Consider the following 23,996-nt stretch of genomic DNA (forward strand, 5'->3'; position numbering starts at 1 on the left):
CGAGCAGCCACTGGAAGTTTTAGAGGAGTGAGGAGGCCTGGTCTGAGTGTTCTATTTTAGACAAATGATCTGGGCAGCAGAGTGAAGTATGGAGAGACAGGAGGCAGGGAGGTCAGCAAAGAGGCTAATGCAGTAGTCGAGGCGGGATATGATAAGTGCTTAGGATCAGCCTGGTAGCAATTTTTAGATGGGAAGGAAGGGGCAGAGTCTAGATATGTTGTGAAGAGAGAACCCACAGGATTTGGTGACAGACTGAACATGCGGTTTGAATTAAGGAGATGAGTCTTCCCTACGGCCATCTAGCAGGGAAGCAGTTCATTCGGGAACTAAGAATGGGTTCTAATTCTAGGTCTGCCATTAACCTGCTCTGCAAAGCAGTGGTGAATGTCTTGGGCTTGCTCGAAGGTGCCACTGATGAAAAAGATTCTTAACATTCTGTTCTTATTCTATCTTCTCCAATTTATAAGTCATCGAACAATCATAACAACCCCAAAGCATTTCCCATGGCCAAAAAGTAGCACCAGTCAGGATGACTGCGTTGTGGACAGGTCGTGCGACTGAACTGGCCATGTGATGTGCCTAAAAAATCCCAGCTGCAAGCACATACGCCACCTCAGTTGAGCGGCTTGGCTTGCCTTCCCAGATTCAGTGCCTTGTTTCTTGCATCGAAGCCAATTGGAATGTTCTTTCTTTGCCATTCTGTCATGTTTACACACCCAGAACTTTGGGTTTCTACAGTTCAAAGTGTCCTAATCAGTTTTCAGATTTTTGTCTGTTTTTTTCCCACCCCTCCATACCTGACTTTGCTACTTGGGTGACCCTGAACTGGTTACATAGAGTGAGGCTAGTGAAATTCAGGCTTGCCAGAATACCTGCTTCACAAATGTGAAAAGCACCCAGCTCTCTTTCTCTCCTGTATTTGGTCTTGCAATCCCTTTCCTGAGACTCCTGTAGTGGCAGCCCGTTACTCATCACACCTCACTCTGAACCTCACGATCTTTCAGCAAGAGCCCTCAGCCTCCCCTGGGTCCTCCATTCTAATCTCCCATCATCCCCCTCCCCCCAGTTCAGGGCCTTCTTTCCTGGCATTCCATTTTCTTGGAATGCCTTCAAGCCCCACAGGTCCCCCCTCCCTTCCCTTCTTTGAAGACCTCCTGAAGATCCTTTGCCCTCACAAAGTGACAATTCCTTCCCCCTGTACAATTCCCGTGAGTTTCTGAGGCCATGACAAGTTGTCACTTAGGGTGCTGTGGACTGAACTCTGTCATTCCAAATAGCAGGGGGACTGGAGGGGGTGAGCAGGAGAGGAGCCTTGATTTCCTTCCTTTTTTAAAAATTTGAAGTTAATTCTCAGGGATTTCCCCCACAGAGCAGCAGTTCTCTGGGAAAATCCTCAAAACTAACTTTAAAAAAAAATCCTTGGAAAGTCATGGACTGTTCTTCCCTCACCCTTGCCAATCTTCCATTAACTGGGGCCATAGCACCCTGTGCCCCAGGCCCTGGTATGTCAGGGATCTAGAGTGCAAAAGACAGAAATGCTATCTGTGTGTGTGGGTGTGGGTGGGTGTATGTAAACAGAGTCCTCTTGACTCGTACAGTCACAGGAGAATGGGAAGCAGCATGGCCTAGTGGAAAGAGCATGAGCCTGGGAGTCAAAAGATTCTGTTGCGCTGTGACCTTGGGCAAGTCAGTTAACTTGCCTGCGTCTCAGTTACCTCATCTGTAAAGTGGGGATTAAAACTGCGAATCCCATGTGGGACATGGACTGTATCTATCCCAGCACTTAGCAGAGTGCCTGGCACAAAGTAAGCCCTTAACAAATACTATTAAAAAAAGAAAAGAGTGTGTCTTGTAATATGTATGTCCTAGTGCCTAAGAATTTTAGAATGTAAGTTCATAAAGGGCAAACCATCCTACCTTCCAATGCTTAGCATTATAGATACTATTCGGCGTGGAAAGTTAATACTTTTAAAGTTGATAATGACCATGCTCATTTGGCTCTATGCCACTGCAGCATCGTCCCCCACAAATATAATTCCTTTGGCTGCTTTTTGCCTTCTGGGGCAGAATGGCAGCTTAACCCCTTTATCCCCTGGAGAATTAGGAGAGCATTCCAGATCCCAGAGCCGTTTCCTCCGCGTGTCCTGACAGGCCGGGCCTAACTCTGTTGTTCCTTTGTTTGGCAGTTCTTTTGTGACGGGGACAGCTTGTTGTGGACACATCTCACCCCTAAGAATCTGGGACCTCACCAGGTAAGAGAGATTCCAGAGCCAGCCAACTTCCATGGAGGGGGTGGAAGGAAAAGAGGAGCGGGTTGAAAGAGCACATCCTATCCGATTCTACCTCCAAGTGAAATGCATTCTGAACTATCCATGAAACCTATCCCTGTTTCCTTTTATCCACCACCCTCTTCAATCGAGGGCAGTTAATCATTTGTAACAGAGACATTTTAATGTATAATTAATTGTAACAATGACTGTAATCAGAGCAGTCTGAATCTAGAACCTTTTCTGGGTAGTATCAAGCCTTGCGTGTTCACCAGATCCTTTCTATTCCCGGTTCTTTGCTGGGGAAGCCTGCAGATGCAGAAAGAAAGTCTCTAAAGCATTTATAGATTTGTTTCTCTAGGTCCTTTCCTTATCATTCTTTATGCCTTTCAGTTGTCTAAACTTTATTCATATGTGTCTCCCCCTCTAGACTGTAAGCTCTTTGAGGACAGGGAATGAGTCTGTTAAATTGTGCTCTCCCAAATGCTTAGTACAGTGCTCTGCACATAGTCAGTGCCCAGTAAATATAAATTGATTGATTAGTCTTTCATTTTTGGCTCAGAATTGCATCCGTTTTCCTCTCTCCTCCCTCGGTTTCTATGGTCCCCTTGCTCTCATTCCCCTTTGGTGGGTGTTTTCTTTGGTCTTTCCTTAAAAGCGAGGTTTTCGTCATTTGTCCTATCTAGTTATTTTTTTTCAGGATCAGCCTTGTCTCTGAAATAATCACCGCTGGAGCTGTCTCCCAACGTATTCATTCCTGGCTCACAATCTCATGAAACCTTTCCTCTTCTGACCTCTCTCTTTTCTCTTCACTCCACTTCCCCTTGCCTTACACTCCCACCCATTGATCTCTGGGATTGCCTAATCCTCCACAGGTTGCTTGTCAAAGCCTTTTGCCGTTGAGCGAAATTCTCCTCTCAGGTGTTCTTATGTCTTTTCTTCCTCTCCACGTCTGGCCCTTGGGCAGGATTTGCTGCCCTCTACCCCCTGAAACTTCCTATTTCTTTTGAACAGTAGGTCTTCATGCTGGCTGAGTCGTATCTCACCGATCCATGGTAGCTTTCTGTTCTTAATCACTCTGTCACCTTTGCTTCCATTTCCCCCGACTTTTAAAATTCCATTTTATGCAGATCTGGAGAAAAGCTATTGAGAAGATAATTTTTTTTATCTTTGGCATCCTCATTTTTCCTCCCCTTCCCCCACCACTCTTTGTCATTATTCTACCCCTTTCCTTCCCGAGTTCCGATTCTTTTTTCATTTTTTAAGTGCTGGCTGTTCGTACTGTCATCCCCAAGTGGGGAAAAGGAAGCCTCAATTTCCCCTTTCCTTTTAGTCGTTAAAATTGTCCCATAAAAATGTCCACCCAATTGAAAACTCAGAGTCCTCTCCCAGCCCTGCGGTCCTGGAAGGTGGACGCGCTACCTGCTTTTTAATTCCCAAGGGTCTTATTGTTCTATTGGGCCATAAAAACCAGTCTCTCCGGACACCCCGTGTTCCCAGTTGGGGAGGGTAGACATAACCTGTATATATTAAAAAAGACTTCATGAACCAGACTGTTAGAGACAGCCTTTTTGCTGCCAATGATGTGAGAGTTTCTTCTCTGTTTCTCCCAGATTCTCTCCCTCTCTCCTGAATCCTGTAGGATTTATGCAGCTCTCTTCCCCTTTAATTCCTTCTTTTCTCTTTTTATTTTTCTCATCCATTCTCATTCCTACCTTTTTTTGGAGAGGGGGACTTGGAACACCGAAAACATATCTGTAGTAGATTTGAGGGTTGTGATCTATCTCTCTTATCAATGAGGAACACTCTGGTTGAGCTCAAGGGGCATCATTTCCTTCCCCATTTCTTCACCTGGGCCCTCTACTGGCCTTTTAGTCCAATGCTGGTTTTTCTGGTCAGAGGCTGATGCCGGTCTTGTGGAGGGCTGCTTGAATATCCCTCTCATCCTTCTCATTCCCTCCTATTCGTTCCTGAGATGCTGGTCATTGTCTTTCAGGAGTCTTTGATTCTCCCTTTCCGGAACAGTCTTGGGACCCTGGCATTGTTCCTCCAGCCACCACTTTTAACTCAGAGAAGCAGCGTAGCTCAGTGGAAAGAGCACGGGCTTTGGAGTCAGAGGTCATGGGTTCAAATCCCAGCTCGGCCATTTGTCAGCTGTGTGACTTTGGGCAAGTCACTTAACTTCTCGGTGCCTCAGTTACCTCATCTGTAAAATGGGGATTAAGACTGTGAGCCCCACGTGGGACAACCCGATTCCCCTGTGTCTACCCCAGCGCTTAGAACAGTGCTCGGTACATAGTAAGCGCTTAACAAATACCAACATTATTATTATTATTATTAACTCTGGGCCGTCTTTCTACCGTCCGTCAACTGATTGCCCGGCTGCCCCCCACTTCCTTCGTAACCAGCATGCTGTGGCCTGCCTCTGGGAAACTGGAATACCCAGAACCCAATTTCCCACTTCAAGTGCACCAGTGATATTCTTGCACCACACATTATTACGTCCCCGCTCTTCACACAGAAAACATTTCACTGCATGATCACCTGAGCCGAAGGATTGCCTGGAGCCGGAGGGGTTGCGGCTCCGTGAACCTTCTCGGAACCACCAGGATAAAGAAGAATCCCAGACTGATCCTAGGCTCCCTGTCCCCTTAGACTGTAAGCTTTTTGTGGGCAGGGATTGTGTGTGTCTGTAGACTTCATTGCAATCACTTTCCCAAGAGTTTAGTACAGTGCTCGGCACACATCCTGACTCCGCCACTTGTCAGCTGTGTGACTTCGGGCAAGTCACTTAACTTGTCTGTGCTTCAGTTACCTCATCTGTAAAATGGGGATTAAAACTGTGAGCCCCACGTGGGACAACCTGATCGCCTTGTATCCCCCCCCCCCCCGTGCTTAGAACAGTGCTTTGCACATAGTAAGCGCTTAACAAATACCATCATTATTATTATTAAGTTCTCAATAAATACTATTGATTGATTGGCTACCCACCCAACTGCATCTCCTTCCAAACCACAAATCTCTCCCAGGTCTTATCTGTATGTTGTTTTTTTTAATATGGTATTTGTAAAGCACTTACTATGTGCCAGGAACTAGACTAGCTGCTGGAATAGGTGCAAGTTAATCAGGTTGGGCACAGTCCCTGTCGCACATGGGGCTCACAGCCTTCGTCTCCATCTTACAGATGAGGTAACTGAGGTACCGAAAAATGAAGCAACTTGCCCAAGGTCACAAAGCAGGCAAGTTAGGGGAGTTGACATTAGAAACCACGTTCCTCTGACTCCCAGGCTTGTGCTATATCGACTAGGACACATGGCTTCTCTAGTATCTGTGTCACTTTAGTTCTACCCCTAGAGTGGTCTCCAGCCCCCATTTTTTATTCGTTATCCTCACTTTTTTGAATGGTTTCTGTGCAGATGCTTTCCAGCAATTCTGGGTCATTTCCTCTTAGTACTTTTTCCCTCCTGAATTGTCTTATTCCCCAAGTTTGCAACACATTCTTCCCCTCCAATTATTTAAATCTCAGTAGGGACATCCCTGGGTGGCATCCCCAACAAATTGATGTCTAAGGTTCCCACCCCATTGCCTCTTTTGGCTATTTATTGATATCATCCAGGAATCCAGTTGACAAATGGTTTAATGATTCTCCTGTCTTTCCCTTTGAGACTCTTCATGTGTCTTCCTTTCCCCTATTGGCATAGACTTTCTTCCTCTTCTCCTGAGCTCTTTCTGGGTGACAAACAAAAACACCTCCACGGTCAGAGTCATTTTCTACTTCTCTCTCTCACAGCACTTACTCCCTCTCCCTGCACTTCTTCAGACTTCCTTCATATGCTCTCTCTGTCCTACTCTTTACTCAAGCATCAATTCCTCCATTTCTAAAGCATTCCACGCTTGAGCCCTTCCCACTTTATAACAGTGATGGTATTTGTTCATTCATTCATTCAATAGTATTTATTGAGCGCTTACTATGTGCAGAGCACTGTACTAAGCGCTTGGAATGAACAAGTCGGCAACAGATAGAGACAGTCCCTGCCGTTTGACGGGCTTACAGTCTAATCAGGGGAGACGGACAGACAAGAACAATGGCAATAAATAGAGTCAAGGGGAAGAACATCTCGTAAAAACAATGGCAACTAAATAGAATCAAGGCAATGTACAATTCATTAACAAAATAAATAGGGTAATGGAAATATATACAGTTGAGCGGACGAGTACAGTGCTGAGGGGATGGGAAGGGAGAGGGAGAGGAGCAGAGGGAAAGGGGGAAAAGAGGGTTTAGCTACGGAGAGGTGAAGGGGGGGTGGTAGAGGGAGTAGAGGGAGAAGAGGAGCTCAGTCTGGGAAGGCCTCTTGGAGGAGGTGAGTTTTAAGTAGGGTAAGTTAAGTTAAGTGTTAAGTGCTTACTATGTGCCAAGTACTGTTCTATGCACTGGGGTAGATATATGGTAATCAGGTTGTCCCACGTGGGGCTCACAGTCTTAATCCCCGTTTTACAGATGAGGTATCTGAGGCCCAGAGAAGTTAAGCGACTTGCCCAAAGTCACACAGCTGATAAGTGGTGGAGCCAGGATTACAACCCACAACCCCTGACTCCCAAGTGTGTGCTTTTTCCACTAAGCCATGCTCTTCACTTTATGGTGCTTGTTAATACTTGCTGGCTCTTAACTGTAGAAAACAGTTACAAGCTATGTACTGTGTCTGTTTCCTGCTATGAACTCAGTGTTCCTCCTCCAGTTTCTTCCTCATTTCTCCACCTTCTTTTTTCCCTTCCTCCCCTCACTCCTCTTCTACCTCCCCAGTCTCTTTTATTTCCACCGCAGTAGTTCCCTCAGCCGACTCTTCTCCTCAATCATCCATGGTTTCATTTGAAACCCTTAAGTTGTAGTATCATCCCATTGAGACCAAGAGGAAACTAAAAGTGAGGAAACTGATGTCCAAAGCGGAGAAGTGTGATAGCCTCACCTTGTTCAGCCAATCAGGGACAAGAGGGGGTACTGGAACTCACGTCTTCTGACTTCCTACCCATTGAAATTTCCTTTTTAAAATAGTACTAGAGTGGCAGTTTTTTTGGAGCTTCTTCCTTGGTATTGTAAGGATCTTCCAGTTGGCAAAGAACTTTTCAAAATCTGTCACTAAAGGATGGTGAGAGTGGGACTGTTGAGAATACGTATTTCAAGCAGAATTTTAGAGGAACAGCAAGTGATTCCACAAGGTGAGGTGGCTTGAGGAGGAAAACTATTAATGCTCCGAGATGCACTCAAGCCATTTAAACTCTAACCCTATGTAATAAAACCCATGGTATTTGTCTTTTCTCTCCATTCAATCAATCACTGGTATTTATTAAGTGCTTACTGTGTGCAGAGCGCTGTACTGTAAGCTGGAAAGAGTACGGTACAACAAAGTTGGTTGATCCAATCTCTGCCCTCGAGGAGCTTGCAATCTAAGGGAGGAGTATATCATCCAGGGGTGGTTGCCACACATCTTTGCAAACCAGAGAGAAGGAAGGAAAGAGCAGAGGAGGCAGTGTGTCCAGACAGAAAAAGACTGAAGCTCCAAATGGTCGTGAAGCAGTTGAAGAGACAGGGCCACGCAGCTGCTGAGGCAGGGACCAGAGCAACCTATGGGGCAGAGGGCAGGAGAGAGGGGAAAGCTGTAGTGCATTCCAGGGAAGTGTTTGTTTTTTAAAGCAGGAGAATGATGCCGAATTGGATTTGGAAGTGGATAATGAAGGAGTAAACTTTCGTCAGACACTCCGCTGTTGGGGCTTTCCGAATGGGGGAGTCTCTAAGCTTGGGGGTGTTGTCCCGCACTGATAAATAGGGAATCTGCTCCAAGAATTGTGTACTTCATTAAGAGCTGCATCCTCAGGGCTCTTTGAGAGGGTCTTTCAATGACCACATTAACTTCAAACTCAACGCCTAATTAACCCTATCAGCATCATTCCCTTAATAATCCAAGGGGATTATTTCAATCCTGAAGTGTATTTGGGCGTTTAATATTTCAGAGGTTGCAGCACTGACCTGGAGGAACGAAATACCCCTCTTACCCTGCTCCATTTCTGAACTTCCAAATAATTGTGAAAAAAAATGGAGGGAAGGAAACAAAGGGAAATATTTTAACTTCTTTTCCACTGCTTCTACACACACACTCTTAAACTTCTAAAGATGTGTAATTTAACTTTCCCTCCAAGTAAATAGGGGTCCCATGAAGACCATCAGGCCCATTGACTCTCCTCCTCCACACTGCCAAGGACTGCTTTGGATCATGAACTAGTGATATTCAAGCCGACAGCCCAGTTGAAAGCCATCCTCTGGTTCCCGGCCCTGTGGCTATGTCATCGCTACCAGCATTTGCTTCTAGAGGGCAGGATCTCTGAGCCATCTGAAGTGCAATGGATGATCAAGGTTTTTCCCATCTGTTCGTCTTGGAAGCAGCACATCCTGGATTCGAATTCGGTCGGGACTGCATCTCTGAACTTTCTTGAAGCACAAAGCCAGTTTACAAAGGGCAGGCAGATTTTTGCAGGATTTTTTTTTTGGCTCTAAAAAAACTTAAATGAGTTGGGGGATTAAGAGAAAGGGTATGGTGAGCCAGGTGTGGTTTGTGGGCTGCTGGCTGCAGACCTTTGGCCCATGACCCCTTTGTTGGGGCTTGACCAAGTCCAGTTAGCAAAGAATGAAAGACCTCTGCCATGTCCCAAGTCTCCTCTTCGGCTTCTCAGCTTGATGATATTTTGTGTTTGAAAATGGGCCTCTAAGTTAGTTCCTACTTTTATAAACATTATTTGAGGCAGCAGGTATGCCTCCTGATTGACCTGGGGTGAGGGAAAGGCCTTTAGAGATGAAAGTTCATCTAAGGAAGAACCAGGGAAGTTATTTTATATTTGATACTAGCCAGCAGAAGTTATTGTGTCAATTCTGCCAGCCTGGAAGACTGGATTCTCTGAGACTGGTTGGGACTATCTTGTCCCAAGGTCTGGGATACAAGGGAGGTCTTGACCTAGTCTCTTCTCCCCATCTCTCTTCCTGAATTCAGATCCAGGTTCTAGTCTTCACTCTGCAACTGGCTTACTGTGTGACCTTAAGCAAGTTACTTCACATCTCTAGGCCTCAGTTCCTCCTCTGTAAACTGAGGATAAGATAGATCATGAGTCCCATGTGGGGCAGGGACTGTATCCAATCTGATAGCTTTGTACCTAACTGAGTGCTTAGCACATAGCTCTTAATAAATGCCATTTTTAAAAAGCCCGCTGAGTCCTCTCCCCACTTTCTGTCCATCCCCAAACACTTTCATGTTCCTTCCAGGAGTTAGATGGTGGAGACAACATCCCCCACTCTCACCACATCCCCCATCCTCTTCTGTATCTCTCTTCTTCCCCTTGTTACTCCCATCCTCCCTGATCTTCTGTCCCTCTCCTCTTCTCTCTGTTAATATAGAGTGTTCGTGAGCTCTTTTCTTGCCTGATATAGGGAATTGAGGTGAGTTGGATTTCTCATTTATTTTTTCCCAAGAGAGTTGATCAGCCTGTAGTGTGTTTCCTATTGCTTCTTTGTGGATATCTATACTTGAAACAGGGGACCCACCTCCCTGCCACCCCATTCCAGATTCTCTCAGATTGAAAAAGATGCTTCCCTTCCTTTTCCAGGCACTGAGCTCTTTCCTTGCTAATACAGGGAAGCAGAGGCTATCTTGACCTGTGACTCTCACCTGTGGGGACCAGAGATTCTCAACTTGTTCCCCAGGCATTAAGACGTGGCACTCCTCTGGGCTTCTCTGTCACTAAGAAGCTAACAGGAAGTTGCCGAGCTCCCCTTCCACCGCTCTTGTTCTCTCTCCCTTTTCTTCAGCCGGGCTTGCAGAGAACGACTTGCCTGGGATGAGTAGAATTTATCCCAGCCAAATGGAAAAGAATTCTGTAGGTGCATTTCTTTGTCAACCTGAATAGCCTGTGGGGTGGGAAAGAGGAAAGAAGGAGCCGGTCATTTTGGGACACTCAGCCCTCAGCCCTAACTCGGTTTTGGAGTTATTGGGTTTGGAAGATGCAGAGTTGAGCTGGAGAGCCTAAAGTGACCAGCCTTGTCTGAGGGGTTCCTGTGGCCATAAGACTTATAATGGAGGTGTCTGCCAAGAGTAGGGATTGGGAGCGGGGGGACAGGGTGACTGTCTCTAGCTGCTTTTCCCAGAGAAGCCCGAATAGATAATAAAGCTGTGTAGAAAATAGGATTAAGGTAATGAACAGGCAGGATGGAGTTTGATCTTTCAATAATGCCAAAGCCTGATTGACAGACCAATCAAAAAGGTGGAACAATATAGCCGACAGGACTCGGCTGCATTGGCTTAAATGTTGAACAGATTCTTCGCTTTTAACCTGTCACAGTTGAAACGTGAGGTGCCGCGGGATTTTCCCTTTCATGTGTGTTGTGGGTGGGTGGAGGCGGGAAAGGTCTGCTCCGTACTCATCGGCTCACCCGGCAGTCCTGGGATTTTGGACGCTCCTTCCCTCTTCCTCAGGTGTGACTGAGGGAAGCCTAGCCCAGGGTTTGGAAACGTGGACTCTCTCTGGTGGACAGTAGATGGAGACCCCTGCCTTTCTCCATGCTTCATGGTGTTCGCCTGGCCCCCCTCTTCCTGCCCCTCTTACCCCAGAAGAGCCCCTTCGGTTCTGGTCAGGATCGGCGTGGGTTGGGGCGTGGAGGGAGTGGAGAATGGGGTCAGGATGAGTGGCATGAAATTGGGTCTGCAGGATGCCTGCGTTCCAAGAATTGGGAATGGCCACTGTCCAGGTGGGTGTGTGCACTGGAGAACCCTGAATTCCCTCGAACTACTTGAGTGAAGTGAAAAACAGCAACTGTCTCCTGAGAATTGAGGGACCAGTGCCAGAGAGGAAGCTAGCGTGGGGCGGTGGGGAGTTCGGCTAGGGTTGGGGGTGGGAAGTCCTTAGGGAAAGGATCCAGCTACAGTAAAACTTTGCATAACATGACTTCAGAAGACAAAAACTCACCAAAACATGGATTACCTCTATCTACTCAACCCCAGGGGTTTCAGGAGTTTGACTCCTTTAGACATGGTGGGATGAGCCAAATTTAAATCAAACTCAGTGGAAAAAGAGAAAAAGAAAGAACCAGATTTTTTTTAGCAAGTGCTTTGAAGGTAATAAGTGAGAAAGGTCCCCTCATAAACCTGAAGTGATAAGAGAAAGCTGAAGGAAAAAGTGTGGAGGAAAACCGTTTATAATTAGGAGGGATGATTAAAGGAAATCTGAATCTTAATTTTCTTGACATCCTCCTGAATAAGAGCTCTACTTCTGCTTGAGGGCAGGGATCATGTCTACCGACTCTATTGTTTTGGACTCTCCCAAGTGCTTAGTTCAGGGCTCTGCACACAGTGAGTGCTTAATAAATACCATTGATTGATTGATTTGCTCCTGACCTTTCTGGCCCGGTCCCCTTTAAACCTTTACTCTTGAACGAATTCTGCTGGTCCCAGAAAGTTGGGAGAGTAAAGTTGGAAGTCCCCCATTCCTGGCTAATGCTCACAGGTACAATAATGATGGCATTTGTTAAGCACTTGTATGTGTCAGACGCTGTTCCGAGCCCTGCAAAAGATTCAAATTAATCAGATCAGACGCAGTCCCTGTCCGATATGGGATCACATTCTATGTAGGAGGGAGAAAGAGTATTAAATCCCGTTTAACAGGCTATATCTGCTTATTTATTTGATAACTACGTAATTATTCTTGCAATTGCCTGCTTTGGTTTTTAATCTTAATATTTCACCTTTTTTGGGTATTTTTAGCAAATGGGTCCACCTGTCTCTCCCATTAGACGGTGAATTCCTTGAAGGCAGGGCCATGCTTTTTAATTCCCTTGTGTGTTCTGAAGGACCGAGTACAGGTGCTGTGCCCAACAGTAGAGTTCCGTCAGTGCTGATGATCGGAGACGATGGTCTTAATCTTGAGGGAGGATCTGGGCTCCTCTGGGCAGCTCAGACTGTCCGCGGGGAGAGCAGCCTTCAGGAGGAACAGCTGATGGTCCCGGGGTGGGGGGAGCAGCCTCCAGGAGGAGCGGCCAGTGCCAGAGCAGGAACAGGCAGGAATAGGGGAGTTGGGGGAAGAAGACTGAGAGTCTAAAGGAGATGGGGAATAGGAATTGGAGCAGAGATTGGAGCAGAGAAAACATGCTCTTCTCCGTGCTTCAGTTTCCTCATTTGAAAACTAGGGATTCACCACCTGTTTTTCTGCCATTTTAGACTGTTCATTCATTCAATAGTATTTATTGAGTGCTTACTATGTGCAGAGCACTGTACTAAGCGCTTGGAATGAACAAGTCGGCAACAGATAGAGACAGTCCCTGCCGTTTGACGGGCTTACAGTCTAATCGGGGGAGACGGACAGACAAGAACAATGGCAATAAATAGAGTCAAGGGGAAGAACATCTCGTAAAAACAATGGCAACTAAATAGAATCAAGGCGATGTACATTTCATTAACAAAATAAATAGGGTAATAAATATATACAGTTGAGCGGACGAGTACAGTGCTGAGGGGATGGGAAGGGAGAGGAGGAGGAGCAGAGGGAAATGGGGGAAAAAGTGGGTTAAGCTGCCGAGAGGTGAAGGGGGGGTTGTAGAGGGAGTAGAGGGAGAAGAGGAGCTCAGTCTGGGAAGGCCTCTTGGAGGAAGTGAGTTTTAAGTAGGGTTTTGAAGAGGGGAAGAGAATCAGTTTGGCAGAGGTGAGGAGGGAGGGCGTTCCAGGACCGCGGGAGGACGTGGCCCAGGGGTCGACGGCGGGATAGGCGAGACCCAGGGACGGTGAGGAGGTGGGCGGCGGAGGAGCGGAGCGTGCGGGGTGGGCGGTAGAAAGAGAGAAGGGAGGAGAGGTAGGAAGGGGCAAGGTGATGTAGAGCCTTGAAGCCTAGAGTGAGGACTGTGAGCCCCGGGTGGGACAGGGACTGTGTCTGGCCTGATTATCTCAGATCTGCCCAGTGCTTAAGTACAATGCTTGGCATGTTGTTACTTAACAAATATTATTATACTCTAGAGAAGTAGCGTGGTTTAGTGGCTAGATTACGGGGCTGGGAGTCAGAAAGTCCTGGGTTTTAACCCCAGCTCCGCTATATGCTGTGTGGCCTTGGACAAATCACTTAACTTCTTCGCGCCTCAGCTACCGTATCTATAAAATGGGCATTAAGAGTGTGAGGCCCATGTGTGACAGGGACTGTGTCCAACCTGATTAACTTGTATCTGCCCGGGGTTTAGAACAGTTCTTGGCCCATATTAAGTGTTTAAGTGCCATTATTATTATTATTATTATTCCATCCTCTCCCACCCTCATTTTAAGTACTTGTTGAACAAAGAAATCTGATACTCTGAGAAACGTGGCTTCATTTCCCATCAACTTAGTAATGCAGAAGAAGGGCATTTGGAAAGCACAAGAAGCACCAAGGTTATGGGCAGTTTGATTGAACACATCCCAGTTCTGGTGGTCCTTGAATAGTAGTAAAAATAGTATTTATTAAGTGCTGGCGGTGGGCAGAACACTGTACTGAGTGCTGGGAGAGAGTGCCCAAGTGACAATTAGACATGATCCCTGTCCCTCAGCAGGCTTACATTCCTACAGGCTCGGGAGGGGCGGGGAGGGGTGGAGGGGGGGCAATTCTAGTGAACCTGCTGAGAGTGGAGACTTTGGAAAGGAGCTGGGCATCTGCCTTTGCCCCCCTCTTTCCCAAGCCTTTCTTAAGTGCAAGAGTGATTGCAAGCTCTGCTCCCCAGTGAGTCCCAAGGCCCTGGGCCTTGGGTTTTTCTCTTTTTCGATTAACCTGCAGGTCCCTAAGGTTTCCTGCTCCCCACGGGTAGGTGGTCTGGAGGACTCGGCAGCTGAGAGTCGAAATGCACTACAAAAGGATTTAAAGCTAATAACCTCGGTGCCTTGATCTCCTTAGTTCCAGGCCGGATCAGCCATTGGCTGGTCCTTGTAGCTGTTATTGGGGGCATGTTTGTTTGGTGGTGCGATCTTAACTATGTCCTTTTGTCCCGGGAGGAGGCTCTTGGCAAAGCCATCTCGCTCTTGAGCTTCTGAATGGGGAGTGCTCCGGGAATCAGAGCCCGTGTTTGAACGAAACTCTCGGGTTAATTGCCCATCGTTTTGTGCAGGTGCCGCCATCCGTCTGTCGGGCGGTCCGCAACTGGGTGGGACAGTGAGCTCGGGGGCCCGGTTCTGGGTCTGCGAAAGAGCCTACGAAAAGCGGCAGGAAACAGCGGGGCCAACTGACGAAGCCAGCTGTTGCTGTTTAATATTCATTGCATGTTAATCAGTCTTATCTTTGAGCGCTCCTTGTGTGCTGAACACTATACTGAGCACTTGGGAAAGTGCAATAAAACAGAGTTGGTAGACACATTCCCGGCCCGCAACGAGCTTACAGTCTAGAGTGTAAGGGGCTGATCTGTAAAGGCGGCAGGGCACGCTCTCACATAGTTACCAATCGCTCTGTCATTCATTTTGCTTTCCACTCTTCCCGTGTGTTCCATCTGTTTGACTTGCACATGTGTTATAAAGCAAGAAGTAGCTGTCTGAGAAAGGTGGAAATATTTCTCTAGTCCTTGAGTGAAAGCAATAATATCAGTAATACTTGTGATGTTTGTTAGGACTTACTCTCATTTTATGGTATTTGTTAAATGCTTACTGTGTGTCAAACACTTTTCTAAGTGCTGAGGTAACTACAAGTCAATTAGGGTTTTTTAATGGTATTTGTTAAGTGTTTACTATGTGCCAGGCACTGTTGTAAGCGCTGGCGAAGAAACACTCTTCTGCAAAACATGACACGTGACTTCAATCTATTCTCTGGTGTGTCCACGCAACGTGATCTGTTGGCGTCACACAGAACGTTGCGGGTGGGGGCAGCATTTGAAGGAGCAGGGGATGATACTGGCACCACCTCAGGGCAGCCAAATGGCCGGAGTCAACCCTGGCTAAGTCCCTTCCGTCGGCTCCTCGCTTCTCTCAGTTTCGGCATGCGTTCCCTCCTATTTCTGCCTCCATTCTTCCCCTTTCTCCATCTCCCCAGCTTTGCCTGGAGCAGCCTCCTGTCTTCCACATATTTTCCTGCCTCATCTTTACTGTCTTCTCCAAGTTCTTCTCAAACTCCACCTCTGCCAGTAAGTCCCGCCAGAATGGGATAGGCCATAGTACCCAACCCAGGGGCACATTTCTGACCACTCACCCTCCCTCTCCACTCTGCAGCTGCCTGTCAAACTTGGCAGGGTGGCTGGTGGGGACGGGATAAGGAAGGGAGAAGAAAGTTCATGGAAAGAGAAGTTCATTTGGTCTAATTTCTGGTTCGACTTTAAAGAGACTGAGGTCCCGGTTCTCTATGTAGAGCACCTACCACTTCTATGCAAATTAGCACCAGTTAAGCCTCAAAAAAAAAGCAAGTGGCCGACAAGTTAAAAATCTTAGTAAAGGTGAACGTTCTCCCCTGGCACCAGTCCTGTCCTTCAGGCGCCTGCTGCTCCTGGGTGTTACATAATGTGGCGTGAAAATGATTGGGAAGGCTGGGAGGTGGTCTTGGAACCCTGTCTCGAAGTCCAATTCCTGAGGGGGTTCAGCATACTGTCCATCTGCTGCCTGCAAGGGTCCTCAGTGGTCCCACCCTAGAGTCTGGGCTTCTCAGTAAGGTTGGTCAGGAAAGTGGGGTTCAGACCTCTCCCGGCATCTCAGCTGGGTCTTCCTGTCCCAGGGTCAGGGTCCTGCCACTCTGGGGGTGGTGAAGGACGTCTGACCTGATGATCCTGTATGTACCTCAGTGCTTAGTAGGTGCTTGGCGCAGAGAAAGCGCTTAACAAACATCACTGTAATTATTGTTAGGATTATTATCATGTCCCTGTTCGCGTTCTGGAATGGCATGGGTCCAGGTCTGGGCTGCTGGGTGTTTTCCCAGCTCTACCTCCCCCCATCCCAAGGCGCTTCCAGAGGCTCCAAGATTCCTGTCCCCCAGAGTCACCCTCTGAAGTGGGTCAAGGCCTGAGGGACACTTTCTGAGATCACTGAGGAAGCTGTCCGCTCTTCCCTCCCTTATCGCTTTTCTGGATCAATCAATCAATCAACCATGGGTGCATAGAGAGCACTGTACCGGGACTGTGGCCCGGCGGGGCTGGGGTCCTTCACTGGTTAGTAGGGAGATTATCCCTATGCAGCACCCTTCAATGCCTGTGGCCCCCTTTCCCTCTCCTCCCCAAGCCCTCTATGCCCTCCTCAGACTGCCAGGAAGCCCTTTGCAGTTAGAGGGGAATGTGCCTGCTGCCTTTTCCCCTCCCTGCCCCTCCTTAAACTATCTGCCATCTTTTTGGAAAGCCTCAGTGACAGCTTTTTTCTTTTTTTTCTTTCCAAGGAACCCTGTAATTTCGCTCTCTTTTTTTCTTTCCCTTCCCACTTTTCCCCTCCACCCCCTTCAGCTCCCTCCATCCCCCGAACTCTTTGAAATCAGCTTTCTGCCGGCTCTGACACCAAACTGATACTTTGCGTTTCACTTCACCTTATCCCTTTATGGCAACAGATGTTGAAATTTTGTATCCTTTTATCTGCCCCGTCTGCCCTCTTCCTGTAATTAGGTTCCCCTTGTTAGCAGTACAAAGTGGGACTGCTTTGCTACTTGGCCTTTTGAGCCATTGTGTCTGAACACATGTGTGTGAGTGTGTGTGTGTGTGAGAGTGTGTGCGCGGGTGTGTGCGTGCTTGTTTTTAGGACTGGGCTCTTCCCCCCTTAAGTAATAGGGGTGGTGCAGACGGGCTAAGGCTTTTTTGTTGCTTGCCATTTATCTCTGCCACCTATTCAAAGGTGACGGGTGGAGGAGAGCAAAGGGGGACGAAACAGAGTTACATTTGTGACCCAGCACCTCCCCTCCCCCCTCAACACACTCTCTCTCTCTCTCTTTCTTTCTCTCTTTCTCATTCTCTCTCTCTTTCTTTCTGCTGCATGATCTCCCCTCACCCCCCAATTCCCCACCGACCCAAACCACCACCGCCCTCCCCTTCAGGTGTTCAAGGCAGAAGCTCTTTGAAGTCTGCAGAAGCTAGTGCAGCTACTCAAAAGGTAGAAGAATTCATAAAGGCTTAAAGGTGGGCGTGGAGGATCAGCAGGGAGAGGGGCTGGGCGAGAACTGTAGCACGTTAGGAAGACAGTGACTTGACAGATCCCACAATAGAGGCCTACCGCCCGGGAACGTCCCTTCTCATTGTTGGCGGGGAGAAAGAGAGGCCGAGCAGCTCCCTTCCCAGCAGCCAAGGACCACTGTCTTCTGCGGGCCTGACTGACTAGCCGGCATGGCCGGCCTTTCTGCTTGGTCCAGGGGTTGTGTCCCCGGTGGGGCTGGCCAGAAGCCAGGGGAAGTTGGGGGCCCTGAGGGGAGGGGAGCCTGGGAGGCCAAGAAGTCACCTGCTATTTCCTCTCTACTTCATTCCTTCAGTCATATTTATTGAACACTTACTGGGTGCAGAGCACTGTACTAGGTGCTTGTCAATGGGGTTTATTGAGTGTTTACTGTGAGAGAGAGCAGAGTAGAAGTAATAGACAGGATCCCTGCCCTCGAGAAGTTTACAATCCAGCAGGGGAAACAGGCACTAAAATTAATTCCAGCTAGGGGAGTCCACTAAGAATAAGTGCTTCAAGGGCAGAGATGGAGTGCCTGAGTGCTTAAGCAGATTCTAGAGCATGGATGATGTGGAAGGGAGGGAAAATAAACTTTGCAGATGAGAGATTAGTCAGGAGAGGCAGCCTGGAGGAGATGTGATTTTAATAAGGCTTTGAAGATGGGGAGAGTGGTGGTTCCCCCTCTCTGGGGACTAGAGAAGCAGCATAGCCTAGTGGAAAGAGCATAGGCCTGAGAGTCAGGGGACCTGGGTTCTAATCTCAGCTCTGCCACTTGCCTATATGATTTTGGCTAAGTCACTTTACTTCTTGCTGCCTCAGTTTCCTCATATGTAAAATGGACATCCAGTGCCAGTTCCCTTCCTACTTAGACTGTGAGCCCTGTCTGGGAAAGAGACTGCATCTGACCTAATTATCTTGTTACCACCACAGTACTTAGTAGAGTGCTTGTAACAAAGTAAGCACTTAGCTGATATTGTTATTATTCATTCAATAGTATTTATTGAGCGCTTACTATGTGCAGAGCACTGTACTAAGCGCTTGGGTTATTATTACTTTTATCATCATCATTATGTCATAATCATCAATAAACTGCACAGACCCAAGTCCAGGGCTGCAGTCTGGGCATGCCCTGACCCGAGCCAAGTCCCAGGAAGGGGGAGCCGAGATCTGAAAGGGTCTCGGGAGGGAGGGAGGGACGGATAGGTTGTACTTGGGTGGTGAAGTGAACCTAAGCAGTTGCCCCGAGCGTTGATGGAATTGCCATTCCAAGGAGGGCAGAAGGGACGACTAGCCCGCTAGTTTATTTGTGCACCGAAACCATGTTGCTGCCATTGCGTGGAGCCATCGTCCACCAGAGACCTGAGATAGGAGCCAGGCTGAGGCCCCAGTCTGGGCCCAAGCCAGTGCCAAACTCCAAAAGAGATATCCAGATGGACGTAGGAAGAGTCAGGGATCTGCTTGGCCAGAGATGCCCTTGGTTCCTGTCATTCTTGGCTTTGGCTCTTTGGGAGCCTCAGGTAGTAGAGAGATCAGAAAGTCATCTGTGACTGTCCAGATCCCCCCAAACCCTTCCTACAGCCCAAGGTTCTGTGTTCATCCCTAGAGGAGAAGGCGCATTCCTGGGAAACTTGCCCTCGGTCCCTGGAAGTCACCTAGGACCCATTGGCTTGGCAGAGGCCAAAAGGATCCCTTGCCACTCCCAGTTTCTCTGGTGCTGAGGGTGGAAGGGCAGATGAGAAACCGCTCTGTCGTCCCCCATCACCTGATTGTGGAGCCCTGCCACTGACTGCCCCTCTGCCCCCCTTCTGCAGTAACTGGGTCCCTGGCTGGCAGTGATGCAGAGCAAATGTTCCCTGCCCAGGAGAGTCAGAAGTCAAAGGACATCATCATCATCATCATCATAATAGCATTTGTTAAGTACTTATTTGTTAAGCACTTATTAAGCTATACTAAGTGCTGGAAGGGACCCAAGATAATCAGTTAAGGCACATTTTCTGTCTCATATGGGGCTCACAGTCAAAGTAGGGAGAACAGATATTTTACATTTACATTTACAGATGTGGAAACTGAGGCCCAGAGAAGTGAAGTGACTTGCCCAAGGTTAGACAACAGGTAAAGAGCAGAGTCAGGATTAGAACCCAGGTCCTCTGGCTCCAAGACCCATGCTTCCACTCGGCTACAGCGTTTAGCTCCGGAAGGGGACGACATCAGGTCCGGTCCCCTGCCTCCAATCCACTCTACATCTAAACCCCAAAAGGCCACTGTGGTGAATCCTCCTTTGAATGGCTGCAGGAACGTCTCTTTGCCGAGGTGAATTGTCAAGCTGCATAGGCTAACTCCCTCGGGCCAGTCTCTTGGAATTTCCCATCTTTGCTCCAGGCCCTTGTCTCATTTCAGGCGAATCCAAGACCAGGGTCCCGAGAAGTTTCCTCTGGCTGAAGCCTCAAAGAAGGGGGTGGCCCCGGCCCCTGCCAAGGGGTGTGGGAGGGGCATCGCTCATCAGTTGGGCATACACGAGCCACATCATTTTAATCGTTCCCCCGGTTGAAAGAGAATTGGCAGGACCGGGCACAGAGGAGGTGGAAGAGGTGCATCCCAGGGAATCAGAGGAGGGAAGCCCCTGGTCTTGGCTAACTAGCTAATTTAAACAGATGGCTTTGTTTTGATTTGGAGCTGTATTTTCTTTAATTTTTTTGTCCACCCACTAAAGGAGACCTCCGGAGAGCTCGCTCCCTGGCCAGAGAGGGCTCGCTGCTAACTGATTCCCACACAAGTGGTGCAAGAGGTCTTTGCTCTGCACCATTCACCACCCCTCCAATCCCCCACCCCCCGCCCCAGAAATCACAGTTTGAGAGAAAGGCAGAGGAGCATTCTTGACATTCTTCACAGAGAAAAGGGGTGAAACATCTGAATTTGGGGGTCACCGTGTTATACAAATTGCAATCTAATCGTTTTTACAAGAACACACGTGTGCTAAGAAAAGGAGCCCAGGACAAGAAAGACAAGGAGACAGACAGCTTGTTTTGTCCCCTTTCCCCCAAAGTTTGGGGCCATTGTCCATGCCCCGTCTTTTCCTCCCTCCCGCCCCCCCCAGCCCCGAGAGGGTGAACGTGGGTTTTATAGTTAAATTGGTCCGTAAAGCAGGCGGGCTCGGTGCCATTTCTGTTTGTTTTCCCAAATAAAAGCCCCAGCAGGACCCCTTTGGCACCATCGTGGCTTTATTTGAAGAAACTGGCTGTTTCCCATAGCCCAGCGTGTCAGTTTATACTCTGAACTTAACCTTACGGGAACCCAGACAACAAAAACTCACAGGGTCCCCGTGTAGAAAGGTAAAGAAATTGTATCTTTTTATTGGACCATTTAAAGTGTGTGTGGGCCAGTTCAGGAAACCCAGAAGAAAAGAGAGGAAAGCTCTCGGCTCAGCCACCTCAATGGCCCAAAACCGTCACCACCACTGCCCCTCTGGGCCTCGGGTTCCGTTTCTCGGTTGTCGACCCCGGACCTGGAGAGGACAGCCGTGGGCTTGTAAGTCCCATCCAGGTGGGCCTGCGAGTCTCTTCCCTGTGGGCCCTCAATGTTTCTCGGGCCAACGTACTTGGTTGCTCAAACCCAGATGGTTTCAGGCCCTAATTTCATGTCTTCCACAATCTCCTCTTCCTTTGGTGGTGGGTTGGGTGTTTGGTAAGAGGATGGAAGATGATGGGGTTAATGGAAAGTGACTTCACTCTGTCCTTAGGTGGCTTTCAGTCAACAGGGCCCTAGAGACCAGCTCCAGATACCCATAGAATAAGAGAACAGAATGGGATTTTCCACTAGGGCGAAGACACATGCCTGGCATTGAGCATCCTTGTCAATCTGATGCCCAGTTCACATTTCCCCATTGGCTGATGGGAAAGCTGCCACTCTTGCCTGTGCATATCAGTCCGGACGATATGTATGAGCACTTAGTTTGTGCAGGGTGCTATATTAGCCCTTTGGGGAATATAGAAAAGAAGTTAAGGACACAGTCCCTTCCCTGAAGGTGCCTACGGAGTAAGAGCTTTGACGGCTAGGCCATAATGGAGAGTGAGAAAATAATAATAATAATAATCAAAGTGCTGTGGAGCTGAGGGTAGAGTGAATATCAAGAGCTTAAAGGCTACTAATCCAAGTGACGGGTGATGCAGAAAGAAGGAGTAGGGGAAATGAAGGCTTAGTCAGGGAAGGGCTTTTGGAAGAGATGTGTATTTAATAAGGCTTTGAAGGTGGGGAGTAATGGTCTGTTGATACAGAGTGGGAGGGAGCTTCAGGCCAGAGGCAGAACAGGAGTGAGAAGTCAGCAGCAAGGAAGATGAGATTATGGTACAGTGAGTAGGTTGGTGTTAGAGGAGCGAAGTGAGTGTGTTGGGTTATAGTAGGAAATTCATAAATTAAGATAATCGGTCATATTTATTGAGTGCTTATTGTGTGCTGAGCACTGTGAGTGCTTTAAAGCCGGTGGTAAGGAGTTTCTGTTTGATGCAGAAGTGGTTGGGCAACCACTGGAGACTCCTGAAGAGTGGAGAAATCTGGACTGAACTTTTAGAAAAATGATCCAGACCTCAGACTGAAGTATGGACTGGTGTGGAGAATGACAGGAAGCAGGGAGGTCAGCGAAGAGCCTGATGCAATAGTTGATGGAGTTTAGAGTGAGTACTTGGATTAGCACAGTAGCAGTTTGCGTGGCGAGGAAAGGGTGGATTTCAATGTTGTGAAGGTAGAACTGACAGATTGAATATGTGGGTTGAATGAGAGAGATGAGTCAAGGATAATGCCAAGATTATGGGTTTATGAGACAGGAAGGATGGTGGTGCTGTCTACAGTAATGGGACATGGGGAGGACATGGCTTGTGTGGGAAGATGAGTTCTGTAAAGTAAAGGCATAAGTGTGTAAACAGTCTTTGAAGTGGGCAGGAGGCAGGCTGCTCAGGCAATGGGTGACTCTCGGTGGGCCCCAGAGCCCACGGTGGATGGGAGGCCACATTGGTGGTGTTTATGCTTTATGTGTGTTGTGTCTCTGTCCCGCCAGCCCCTTGCCACTAATAGTTCCTCAGAGGCAGGCCCCAGGTCTCCTCCTTCCTCTGTCCCTTTTCACAGACCAAGGAGTGAGGCTGCAAAAAGCCACCCCAGCCCCATGTGCTCCAATAGGAAATGAATTGAGACGCAAGGATGGCTGGAGAGGGGCCAGGAAAACACCCTCCAGAATCTGGGCCGGAGAGCCTAACTGACTCCAAAGACGTCCCCTCTCATTCCCTAAACTGAGATGTTTGGGCCCAGAGGGAAGACTCCCTCCTCCCCAGGTCCTGCCTATTTGTCTTAAGAGATGCGGGTCCAGGAGTGACTAGCAACTTACTGCGGGCAGCTCTGACACCCCCTTCTCCCCAAGGGGCTGCCACATTTTGGCTCTCCTGTGTGTGGATCTTGACCTCCTTACAAGCCACAGCCTCCTGACAAAGTATCAGTAGGCGCCTCGAGCGGCCAGGGAAATCTCTCCCCATTCCTCTTCCCCCAGGGCCTGCACAGACTGGTCCCGGCCCTCTCTGTCCCTTTCTTTCCCACTTTTCACTCCTGATTTTGGACAAACATGAAGCTATATCTCCAGATTATTCATTCACTCTTATTTAAGATTAAAGTCGACAGGCTCTCTGAGCATGCTGAGCAGCACATCTCGGGCTCCTCCAGGGGTGTGCGGTTGGTGAAGACCAGACAGTCAGAGCATGCTGGGGGGAAACCCTACTGGTTGGCACCATTAGCCACTAACCTCGGTCGTTAGGCTGCCTGGCAGAGCCCAGGTGGGAGGGACGCAGCATGCAAGAGGTGCTCGAGTGTCAACAGATGCAGAGCAGCTGCCCCTCCCCACTCCCTTCCCTCCCCACAGCCATTTGTGGTGTGAAGAAGAGAGATGTGCTGGCGCTGGGGGAGTGGCCAGGAGAAGATGGAGAAGAGGTAAATCCCTACTCTCCTGACCTGATTTAGAAGAAAGCTAGTGAGGGGGAGTGGCCCAGATCCTATTGCTTGGCACTGTACCCAGGGAACAGGGCCTGGGACCAGACCCTTGCCTGATGAGGTAAACCAATGGAGGGTATCCCCTTCCTCCGATTCTTCCTTGCCTGCAAGGGACTGTGGCGATCTGCCGGCTGCCTGTTGCTGGACCTCTGTAACCTCAGTCAGTTTTTTCTCCACCCCTCTCTCCCTCTTTACTCTAAACCTTTCCCTCCCCTCCCAACAGAGCCCTGCTGGGAATTACTTCAGTCACCCTCCAGCCCCTACATACAGGCCTCTGCTCCCATCTCCCCTCCACAGCGGTTAGGACAAGAGCAGTGGCCTGGAGCTGGGGTTGGGGCCGGGGCTGGCCCGGGGCCGGGGTTGGAGTCACCTCTATCCTCTAGGGCTGGGAGATTGCCAGGCGGGTGGAAGATCTCTGACAAGGAGCCTGAACTGGCCCCGTCCCAACTGCCAACACTGCCTCCTCCCTGCCTCTCTGCTTCCCCCCCAGGGAAGCCCGGCCCAGAGAGCCCCTGGCTGGTGGATGGGAGCCTGACAGGGGGTGGGGAGGGGGAACTCCACA

The 23,996-nt window shown here is 48.6% G+C and overlaps 1 protein-coding gene across 1 annotated transcript in view; it reads left to right on the forward strand.

Annotated features, from left to right (window-relative positions):
- Positions 1–23,996, forward strand: part of FBXW4 (F-box and WD repeat domain containing 4) — a 106,486-nt gene that overhangs the window by 77,941 nt on the left and 4,549 nt on the right. Inside the window, exon 6 of the mRNA XM_029081290.1 lies at positions 2,187–2,252. Within this exon, the coding sequence (XP_028937123.1) occupies positions 2,187–2,252 (66 nt within the window). The remainder of the gene's footprint in view (positions 1–2,186; positions 2,253–23,996) is intronic.

The sequence above is a fragment of the Ornithorhynchus anatinus genome, chromosome 16, assembly GCF_004115215.2.
Source record: "Ornithorhynchus anatinus isolate Pmale09 chromosome 16, mOrnAna1.pri.v4, whole genome shotgun sequence".
NCBI lineage: Eukaryota > Metazoa > Chordata > Mammalia > Monotremata > Ornithorhynchidae > Ornithorhynchus > Ornithorhynchus anatinus.